Source organism: Oenanthe melanoleuca, chromosome 7, assembly GCF_029582105.1.
Source record: "Oenanthe melanoleuca isolate GR-GAL-2019-014 chromosome 7, OMel1.0, whole genome shotgun sequence".
Classification (NCBI taxonomy): domain Eukaryota; kingdom Metazoa; phylum Chordata; class Aves; order Passeriformes; family Muscicapidae; genus Oenanthe; species Oenanthe melanoleuca.
Genome location: NC_079341.1, coordinates 15,282,646 through 15,294,647, shown reverse-complemented (window position 1 = coordinate 15,294,647; position 12,002 = coordinate 15,282,646). Strand labels below are relative to the sequence as shown.

General features: G+C 36.5%; 1 protein-coding gene across 1 annotated transcript in view; it reads right to left on the bottom strand.

The window, feature by feature from the left end:
• PDE11A (phosphodiesterase 11A) overlaps positions 1 to 12,002 on the bottom strand; it is a 105,869-nt gene that overhangs the window by 86,797 nt on the left and 7,070 nt on the right. The window contains exon 2 of the mRNA XM_056495826.1: positions 6,715 to 6,873. Coding sequence (XP_056351801.1) covers positions 6,715 to 6,873 — 159 coding nt within the window. The remainder of the gene's footprint in view (positions 1 to 6,714; positions 6,874 to 12,002) is intronic.

Below are 12,002 nucleotides of genomic sequence, written 5' to 3'. Positions count from 1 at the left end.
CTAATGTACAATCAGGAGTTTGCCAGTTAAAGAGCAGCTACACTTTTGCAAACCAATCAAAGACAGCAGGGTGGCCCAATTTTCATGGGAGTGAGAAACACTATAAGTAAAGCTGGGACAGAAATGCAAAATACTATATGCAAAGCTGGGACTATTAAACAAACTGGTGAAATTTTTTTTTTTTAAATTGTTTTGGTGTTTTTTAACCAGATCTGTTCAAATAAGGGATTCTACGTGCAAAGAAAGCAGTCAACAAGGCTTCAAAAGCTCAGACTGAGTCAAAAAGAAGGAAAATTATTTCCTTATTATAAAGTAAGAATACTTAAAATTGAAAATCTGATAGCACATATGGAACTGCCTAATGCCATTTTTAGAATTATGTTTCAGAAAAGAGATCACTCTAAAGTGATTTGCTCAAGGGGATACTGTGAATCAGTGCTAGAACAACAATACTGTTTTAATTACACTTTCTTATTAAGGCTGTATTAACTTGCTGAAGGTCAGAGGTTGGCTCAATTTTTAGCAAAATTATTTCCTAAGAAGTTTCCAATATCTCATCATATAACATATAGCTACAGATAGGCTCTGCATCACTATTCCAGGGGGAAATACTTTTGATGGTAGGAACTGCTGTATGAACATTTCATTCTGCTTCAGGAAAGATAGGCAATTCACAGGAGATGCAAAATGCTATTTTCTAAAAGTATATCAAGCCTTGAAGTTATTATGAAGAACAGCTAGGGAGAGCTGAATAGACTGACATAAGTTCAGAAAACACTTGACTAGGGACCAAGTTCTCCCATCCAGCCCACAGGGCACATCTTCAGTACCTGTCAGAAATAAAGGCTTCACCAGCTGCTGACCACAAAGGTTTCCTCTTACATGCTTCTGTAATAGGGCCCCAGTGCAGATTTCACTTCAAGCAAACAAGATTTTTCTAATAAGCTATCTGATGAAAATAATTTACTTGGTTTAAGGGAGTTTTGCCAAGAAAAGAAAGAAACAAACCACCAAACAAACAACAAAACCTAGCTTTTCTAATCAATTCCTTCTACAGACAGTAGCTAAGAGTTACACTGTAACACAAGTACACATCATAGCTTTCAAGACCCGCAGGCTCTCTTTCTGATGTATCAAACAAAATCCTAATCCTCCTGAGCCTTTGTATTGTTGTTGTTTTGCTGTTCCAAGCTTTTAAGTGAAAAATCTATTAATAAAAAAATGTAATATTAACATCACCCTTTCTAGTTACTGAGGTGTCTGACAGTTACCATCAGAACTGCAGAATTCTTAGCTTTTAGGCTTCCTGTTGAAAAATTTATTCTGCTTCTGATTGAGTAATGTAGTATGGCTGCACAAAGGCTTCCATGATCATGGCATCTGGTTGCATTACCAGTCTTCCTGAGAAGTTGTTCTTGCTTTTGACCAGTAGAGATGTGGGCTCCTTTCTCCTGCTGCAATGCCTCATGAATACTAACGAGAGCAGAAAACAGAACACAAGCTCCAGGGCTATTTCTATGCTTCAGAATCTGCAGGAATACCCAGCGTTTCTCTTAGTAAGATTTAGACTGAAGGTACTACTGAATACTTCATAATTCATGTCTCTGAATATATGAGCTATCCTCATCACTCCTCTGGATTTTTTCAAACAAGGATATAATTAGTAAAAGAAATTTTTTATAATGTGACTGAACAAAGCATGAAGGAAAGCAGCACAGTCGACTGTGAACCTGTCTCCTCCAGTGGAAGCAACAGGAGCCAAAACTGCTCCTTAACCAATCTCTTTTCAGTGGTCTGACATGGATGAATTTAAGCTTCATAAATAGAATTGGGGGTCTGCATTAATTAAATGCTCTTATGTTAGAAAGGAATAGAAGTTTGATTTTTAAAAGCCCATTAAATCAACAGAGATTCCTTCATGTAGTTTAGTGAGCTCTGAGTCAAATACTACAAATATTAGCCAAATGACAGTCCAAGTTTACAGATAAGAGCTCATCCATATTAATTAAGAAGATACAAGCACAGGCAATATGGGAAGAATCAGCAGGTTCAATTCCTGCTGGCAATTGCAGAAAGAATCCAGATGTCTTGTGTAATAGGGAGAGTAAGGAAGGTAAAACACAAAACACCAGTCCCCACAAAAAGCCTGCATGACAATTTGTCTTGAGCTGTTCTATAGAGAAAACCCTTCCTGACACCAAATCTGACCATTTGTTTATTTGCTTTATGATAACACTTAGAGGCATCAGACAAGTATGAGGAATTTAGTACAAGTACCACAAACACACAAAGTGGGCAACAAAGTAGCCCACAAGCCTAGGGAAAGATACATTTATATTTGGAAAAATGTATAGGTCACTGAAATAACACTGCAACACATCTTAGGAAGGTTTCCATACCTCAGACATAAGGATGTCCAATTCAAATATTAACCACCAGTCTCAAAAGAGAGGTACTGATATAGGGAAGATGTTGTTCAGTTTTGAGTACATTTCAAGTTCTATAATTAAAAAAAAAAAAAATCTAGACTTTCAGCTTAACTTGAAAGCATGACTGAATGTATAGAACACTGAAAGAAGTCCATGCAAATGTCTGTCACGGCAGTCATTTTGTGCTGTTGGCTGCACACCAATGGTGTTAAACTGCCTTGATAAAGCAAATATCCTAGTGGCAAATTGCTTTAAACTCCCCCAGCAAGACAGTTCAGTTACTGTGATTTATTTTAATTTAGATTTGTGTAGCAAGTACTTTTTGAGAAGTGTGCCTAATAGACCATTAGAGTTCTCCCAGATAGCTGTGGTGCTTCAGCACCTTCATCCTTCAAATGTCTTCATTATTTTCAGTCTTCTTTCAGGAAATTTGTCTCTTGCACTGGAAGGTAAGTGACATATAGGCCACATGATACCTTTGAGGATTGTTCCTTTTTAAATAATAGCTTTTGGAGTCTCACTGCCATGCCAGAGAACCAAGGCAGGTATTAGCAGGAGGTTGTCACATACTGCAATACATAGAACACGCAAAAAAATTCTTCATCTGATTTGTTTCTCATGTTCCTTTGTAGTGGATCCATCAATTATTTTCAGGTGACCTTTTTGTTTGTTTGTTTGTTTTTGGGTTGTGTTTTTTTTTTTGTTTTTTTTTTTTTTTTTTGTAAATTCCACACATTCACAGAGCTGGAGTTGTTATTTTCACCAGAGATGCTTGCCTGTTCTGGATCACTTCCTTTCCTAGTAGCTTTATTTACAGTTGATTACTTCCCTAAGATAAAGGGATGGTTCTTACTGACTTTGAAATTGCTATCTGCCAGAGTGACTCTAGGCTTATCATGCAAGAACTCGCAGAAAATGAATTAGCAGGTATAACAAAATCCCTGGAAATCATTCATCATTATGGCAGACCTGAGGTAGGATATATTTAAGCTTTAACAAAAATGGACCAAGAAGAGCACCATAAATTGGAAAATTCAGAATCATAAAGCTGCCATTAGAAATGTAAGAAATAAGATATTGCAGCATGAGAACACTTATCTTCAAGCCACCACAAACCAAATACACATCAGATAAATCTATAGACATATATACTTCTTAATAAAACTATCCACAGAGCACAGACAATCAAATCTACTTCTTACTTCCCCCTCCCAGGTCTCCCTGCATCAAACTACTGGTTTTCAGCAAAGCCAGCAGGGTTTAATTTGAGATGGCAGCCCTGGATACTTTTCCTGCAGTCAATTCACTTCTTTCAGAAGAGGGGGATGTCAGAGGCAGAGAGAACCAGGATGCCAATTTAAGTGACCATGGAGCTGCTGTTGCTGTTTGTTAAGCCTCTCTGATGGAGGACTAGACTTGTTTTGGCACTGAATTTCAGAAGACTCTAAAGGGAAGACAATAATCTAAACCACAGACTGTCGAACTCTTGTTAGGCTTTTCTCACCAGTCCTGGAACAAGTATGACTCACCAGCAAATAGCACATACACTTAAGTGAATCTTCAGCACAGTACAGGGAATTCATGTTGGGTGCACAGCTCTTTCCAAGAGTTCAGGGCTTTCATCTTTCTACTCTTTGTCTGTGCAAATGAACTGGTCTCTTCGTTTGCAAAATACATTCAAAAGTGTTTCACCTGCTGTTTTTCCAAAAAGTTACCAATTACACAACATAGTGTAATAGTGATGATTATTATGGTTAATAAGGTATTCTAATATTGTTTATAACAAACTGAAAATCTCCAAAATCAGTCTGTTCAACTGAGCCAGTAATTTTGGGGTGACAAAATGCATTGTGACACTGAACATTTTTCTCTCATGCTTATGGCTGTCATCTAATTCAGCACTTAAACAATGAATTGGCTGAAACATCCCTAACACCAAAAGAGAAAAGAGATTTGGCAGTGGGAAACAATATTAAATGTGGAAAATTCACTTCTATTTATTCCTAGTACTGTGCTTTTAACACTGTGGTCAAACATGTAAAAGAAAACCCTGAGAATTTGCCACGAAAAACAAAAGCAGAAGAACTTTGCAATAGAATACTCCATTTTAGATACTGCAAAATATAAACTTGGTTACAGCTTGAGAGCATTAAAAACTCCTCAAACCTTAAATATTTTATTTGCTATTAACTTCCTGAAAACAACTAAGAGTACATAAAAATGATGCTAGCATCTACTTAATTCTAATTGAAAACATAAGTCTTTGTTTCCTATTGACTCAAGACAGCAGGGCCGCCGAGAGACATTTCATTATACAATATAGTCTTGTCGTTTTATAAAAAAACTCCAACAGATTATTTTAATTGCTTTGCACAATACTAAGAGAGGAACGACACTTGCAAACAAGAGCCAGACTCAAATGATACTGACATTTCTCTGAGAGGGTTTCTGGGGCAGGAAAAAGACTGCTAATTTACATTTTCATTTTCTAACCATTCTGAAGCTGCTGATTGTCAGAAACAGTAATATCAACATAAAGCTGCATACAGGTCTTTTGCCAGCTACTAATCAGGCTTTTCTGCACAAGCCACCTCAATATCCAGGCTACCAAAATTTTCTTTTCTTATTCTGAAGAGGGTTTCTCAGTTTTCACCTGCCTTCTTTCGTCATAAACATCTGTGTTGATATTATGGTTAAAAAAACCTGTTTGCTAATCCTGCAAGATAGTTCTCCTGAAAGTATGTGCTATCTTGCTTCCCCTGAGGTATATCACACTTTCTAGGTTACCAACTGAATGAAAAAAATCTTACAAGCATGGGTTTTGAAATAGCAGCACATGGACTGCCAGGCCTCATCAAATCCAAGATCTATTACAGGGCAAAACGATGGTTATGTTCTCATTTACTTTTCCATAAAATCTACATGTCAGAACCCATTCAATGTATTCTTAAAGAGTTCTAACATGTAGGCTTATAATAGTGATATAAACCACTAAAAACAAAATAAAGATGACAAAGTATGGACAATTTCCTGATTTTTAGATAATATTTGGTAGACACTGAATGAAAGCAAATGACGCAGCATCAGCATCAAATATTCATACATTAGAATATTTATGTAATACACATTTCAAATGTGCACAGCTGTTTTGCTAGTTGAAAGTAGGATAATCAAATGTAGGACCCATGTTAAAAGCTGTATTTTAAACAAAATTCCCTTTACAAGGACAGTACTAATAAAAAGAAGTGCTGAAAACTCCTTTTCAAGAAAGGTTTAATTTGCATTTAGTTACCCATTGAGGCACACATTGCTAATAAATCTACATTCAACATCCAGGATTCTCAAGAATCAAAAGTAACTCAGAAGAAATCCATGGTTACACAAGTTTAGACAGCTTCTAAAGAAGGAATTTAAGAAGTACTTCAGATAAAGTGTCATGTGAAAAAATGAGATTCAACACTATTTCAATACACAGAAGAGTAGTTCCCTGTTCCGTGCTTAAAGGAGATTCCATTTCTCTCTGCTGGGCTGACAGTTGCAGTTCTGTTCCTCCCCAGTTTGCTGCCCTCTACCATTCTCATCCCCACTCACTTTTTGGCTTTGTTCCCTCCAAGGTCAGCTGAATACCTTTGCCTTCAACAGCAGCATTTCCTGTTTTCCCTGTCTTTAATTCAAGCTCCTTCTTTGCAGATACTTCCACTTTCCTGCCTTTTGAGCTCACTTTACTCTCCAAATTCCACCTGAGATGCACATACCTGGTGTTCCCATCCTCTCTGTCCTTTTGTCCTTAAGTATTTGCAAGTCTCAAGTATTTTAGAATAAGAGTTTTGTATATGCATACTTTCCTCTAAAATAAAATGTCTTTTGCATAAATGCTACAGGCATTTATCCCATGGAAAGTCCTAAAAGAAGATCTTGATTTTTAGAGTCAGCAAGCTTAGGAGTATCTTTGTGCTAATTTCCCTCCCAAACTACTTCTTACAGGTGAAGTTTTCAAAAATAAAAAAGTCTTCCTACTAAGGTCTATTACATTAAAAAAACAAATCTTATCTAGAGGAACTCAGACATTTACAGAACAGATTTTTCTATTTTCTTTTTTCTTTCTTATTTCTATTATATTTTCTATTGAAAACAACAAAAAATGTACACTTTGTTATGCACTTCCAGAAAAACATCATAAACATAAATTTTATGCTATTTACTTATTTAGATTAAGTCTCTTTAGACAATTCTTCTGAATTAGAGAAAAAATCGAGACAGTATGCAAAAGCAAAGATAACCTTACCTTTTCATCATCATCAGAAAAAGGGGCACCTCCTGGAGTCTTATTTATTGCTTGGGCAACACCAATAATCTCTCCATCACTGTTTCTTATGGGCATGCACAAGAGTGACTTTGTCTTGTATCCAGTCAGTTTGTCAATCTCATCATTAAAGCGTCGATCCTTCAAAAGAAAATATGGAAACATTAACATACATTTCATATATCCAAGCTTTCTTCAGACAGCAAAGTACTTTTCTCAATGTCTGGTATTTTTCAGTAGCATTAGGCTGTTGCTTCTCTGCCCATTCTTTATTAGCTGCTTTTCCTCACTTTTCTCAGGGGCTCAGTACAAGACTTACCACTACATAACCACATTCACTGAATTCCCACATTTCTGCCTTCATTAGAAGAATGCCAGCACAGACTGATATCTGCCATTAGTAATGTGACCATACATGCACACTTCTGCTAGGCCCTGCCATTTCACACCCATATTCTGTAGATGCTCACCATCTCTCTCACGTAAATGGAGATTGTTTTTGGCCACATTTCTGTCTGTTCAAGTAAGACTGGTTATGTGGACTGGTATTCCAATGCAGTACAAACATGTTCTCAAAGAAATACAGTCAAAACCTCAGCTCCTTCTGGAAAACTAAGTACAGGAATGTCCCTGTTCAAAAAAGGCACTGTGCAGCAATCCATTCTCTGGAACAGTAAAGCCCAAACTGCAGCTCATAAAGTAACTCAAAGGAGGCTGAAAACGTAAGAGGTAGTGCTGACATTACTTTTGTTCATCTTGATAGAGCAGAGTCTTGAACAGCACTTCTATCAGCCAGAGAGGAAATTGCTGCTTTTCACTGGCAGCAGCTCTGTTCCTCCAGGGTGAAGTTAGCATTGTGCTGCAGGCAATAGTTAAAGCCAGTTCAGACTCTCCTAACATGAGGGAACTAAGCTGTTGTACAAAATCAGGCACAACTTTTTGTTTTCAAAAGTTTAAGCAATATTGGCTGTGAAATAATGCCCATATTTGTCTCAAGTCATGAAAACAATCCACACAGTCCTTAATTTGATTGTGATGAGGAATTCATTAATTTTTTACTGATTCTTAAAACTGACAATTATTTTTCTTGACAATTTTATATCTATTTCTATTTCCCTGTTGTAAATTCCAAGTGCTATAGAAATAGTCTCTTCTAGTCACTTTGAGACATGATTTAGAAATGCTCTATTTTTACCCATTATAAAGATTAACATATACATTTGGCTACTTTATTACTTATTGCACATTTTCCAAAATCTCAACCAGAAGGAATTAATACCAAATGTACCCAACAACTTATTTGGGAGAACCAGAACTTCCATGATAGATGTTTTTTAATAACAGCATCAAGGATGCAGATTTGCTTGATCTTGTGATCTTTCCATATGTTTCTAAACACTTTTATATCAACTTCAATACAAGCTGAACTTTTCTGCACCATAGAGAATCCTGTCTAGAAAAATATGGTTCTTCTTCAACAGAAGAAAGGAAAAGGCAGTGCAATTATCACACAGTGTGCTTCATTAATGAATAAATTAAATATTTCTTCCAGTACTTTCTGGCAATGTCTGAACTACTATTTGGAATTAGTTACTGTTGCTGAAATATTGGTAAGATATTTTGTGAAAGATATTTGTCTGCTGAAGAGACAGTCCCTGCTCTACTAACTTTGTACCAAGCAAAGCAGAGCACATGGGGAGAACATTGAAACAACAGTGTGCCTTGAGTAGCAATAATGTTGTTGATTGACACCTAATTGGTCTTCAAGTGGAAGTTTAACAGAAAAAAACAGCTGTTGGTCACACCAGAAGCGAGTTGATATTTTCTCATCTGAATACACTCCATGCCTGTGGTATATGTAGTCATTGCCTTTCCAACAGGCTCAAGATTAACATGAGAAGTGCTGTTTGATCCCCAGGGTGTGGTGGCACACAGGACCTGTCTGAATGAGATGCACACAGCAGCTGCCAGTGTTAGCAACAGATGTAATGATCAGCTATGGAGCCACTGCTCCTTAATGAGTGCTGTGGAGTAGCAGAGACACAAGGGGGATTAGTAGTCTGGAAAGTGCTGGTGTTTCCTTTAATGTACAGATCATTCCTGCTGCACTGCTTCTCTTTTCAGGCAGATCATGGAAATTCCCTGTTGCTGTGTCTCCCTGGAGCCTCTACACTAGGAGGAAGCAGGATATCAGATTATATCCAGTGATGCTAGAGAACTGGATGACCTTTTGCAGAAGGGTATTACAGCTTGGAGCCAAAACTAAAGGTACAGCAGTCTAAGATAAAGTTAATGCATTTAATTAGGAAAAAAAAAAAAAAATTGAGACATTTTTGAGAAAAAACTTAATAACTTGGTAAAAGCTGAGAATCATCAAGATGTGAAGTGAACCTACTCCACTCTTTTGTGGAAAAGCATGCCAGAATTTCATTTGGGTGACATTTGAGAAAGTGATGAGGAGAGTGAACAAAATAAAATGCTGTTCCTGGCAACATTGATATTGTTGAACCATGCAATATGCACTGAAAACAGTGACTGGATGACCTGTATTATGTTCCAAACCTCTTATCCCCACTCTCTTCTTTCATCACTTACTTCTATAATAGGACATAGATGGCAGGATCTAAAAGAGAAGTTTTACTGAGTTTAACAGTACCAATAACAAGTTTGATGCCCAGGTGTGAATTGTGATGGCCAAGAATGGACAAAATTTACACCTCCCTCTCCTCACAGGGTAGTAACCTTGAGCAAGGAGGCCTGTTTAGCAGCTGATAACAGGGCTGGTAAATCAGAGAGCAGCTCTGTCAGATTGCAAACATTTTGAGATATAAACTGTATTATCCCACATGTTGGAACAGCCTGCAGCACAACAGGGCCCTCATTTGCACCAGGTTCCAGGTGAGTAAGGAGTCTCAGTTTTTATGACAGCAATGCAGTACTTACTTTTCATGATTTTTACCATTAAGACATATATTCAGAAATCAGGGGCAGACTAGATAAATAAAGGCTTTTGAGAGAGAGAGACTCCACCATAATTGTAATTGTACTTACAGTATTTTCATGAAAGAACACTCATTAATAGATGTCTTCCACTAATTGTTTAAAGCATTACTAAATAGTGCTTTGATTCTATATAATGAATTTTCTACACAGAAATATTTAAAATGTGAAGGCTAAGGCACTTTTAACTGAAATTTCACATCTGCCATCAAGGAAAAGTTACTTTGTAGGACAAATCTTATCCCAGTCTTAAGGATATTTATTGATTGTAAATGTTACCCTGTGAAAGGTGAATAAAGTAAAGACAGAAGACAGCAAGTGTGATCCATCAATCCAAGTGCTGGTAATCCAGTTACCTGCACAGGACCAATTCAGTCCCAGGTTTTTGGACATATTTGAGGATTGCCAGTGAATGAGAACAGACAAATATCTTCATGGTTTTATTCTGTAGAAGACCAGATTAAGGTACAAAAGGGTTTTTTTTATCCTAAGGGTTCTAGAATCATGTATTATCAAAATCTCAACTTTCAACTAAAGTTTTGGCTTGTGAGCAGTTTCACCAGCTTTTGGTGTTGATGTTCAGTTAAAGTTGGTAGGTTGTACACTGTTAGCAAACATACAAGTTTCACAGTGTTTTTCTGTTTTCTTCAACATAGGATAACTCTTTGAGCTTGAAAACATGTCTTTTTATAACCTTATCAAAACTAGTATGTTTACATTTTATGTGAGCATTGTTACCATGATTTAGAACAAAAGAAAAAAGTATAACCCTAACCCAAGTTAGCTAAGAATCAAATATTATAATGGAGGATGAAACCTGCTTGATAACATTTCCAGGAATTAAGTCTTCATGACAAAACCACTTCCTCTTTCTTCGGTATCTAAGGAAAAATATTTGATCTAGTGAAATATGCACCAAATGCCTCAGCCAAAGCTGAGAAGAGAAAGCCATTTTTGATTTTTTGATTTGAAAACACCTTCCAAGTCTTTTCATGACACAGAAGAGAACATTACAAAAAATGTTCAATCACCAGGCCCGGTCTATTATATTTTGCCATTTATAGCTCGTACATGTTGCTTTGGTTTTTTTTCTTTAGAAAGGGCTCTATTAAAAAAAAAAAAAAAAAAAAAAAAAAAAAAAGCACACAAACTTGCATCAAAATTTCCTGGATTATACTGTATTTAAATTACTGATTAAGTTGTTAAGTTGCATCAAAAAAACTAATAGAAGCATTATGACAGCATCATTAATACCTGAGTATTACTGTAGTACCAAACTGTATGGGATAGACAAGTTTGAGTGAATTTATAGAAAGACATCCTCCAAGAGCCTTTACAAAAATAAAGAAATTGAAGTTGGAAGATTTCATAACTCAATTCACTTTCCTAATCACACTTCCTGTAAGTATAATACATAAGCTTTTCTAGAAAGAAAAAAGAGCAAGAAACCTAAAAGAGCAATCTAAAAGACAGCAAGTTCTCTAGATTCAAAGCATAACATTAAAAAAGCTAAATACAAACAAAAAAAAATTAGGGCATGCAGTCTGTTCTAGATACACTTTTCTAAAAATCACATATGGTGCAAATTACATTGTGCATAAACAGGAAACAAAACCCAAGCAATAAACCACTAAAGGAGATATGGTGAAACCTTGTAGACAAGAAACTCACTCACAAAACACAAGTAATAAAGCAATCTCTGAAGTGACTTCCATGTAAGGACTGCTGCAGCTATTCCTGCCATTCCCCCAAAATCCCTAAGTTCCCAGAGACAAGGGCAGCAGGAGAACAAACTGGTATCAGGCAACAACATTGCAAACCTAATTCTCCTAAGTATATAAGCGCAGTCCAGTTATATTGTGACTATTTATACAGTAACAGCAATATTTCTTATAAGAAAAAAAATTACTACAACAGATAGGACACATGAAACAGCTCAGCCAACTCTTATTTCTTTACTCCCAAAACAAACTCCAGAGAGATCACCAATAGCACAACATTGAGTCAAGTTGTGGTCTTACATACAGCACATTCTGTGCGCTGTATCACTCTTAAATAAATTGTTTATAAAGAAAAATATTTTTCCTCTATATTTAGAGATGACATCTGGTTATTCCAGCACAGTGGTTCTCTCTCCCCTCCTGTACCAGCCCTGACACATGTGCCACTGGGCACCAACTATAACCATGCCCATGTTCTCATCTTGTTCCAATGTTTATTTGGGACAGGACTTAGTGCTGACCTCCTAAATATTCATGATTCCTGATACA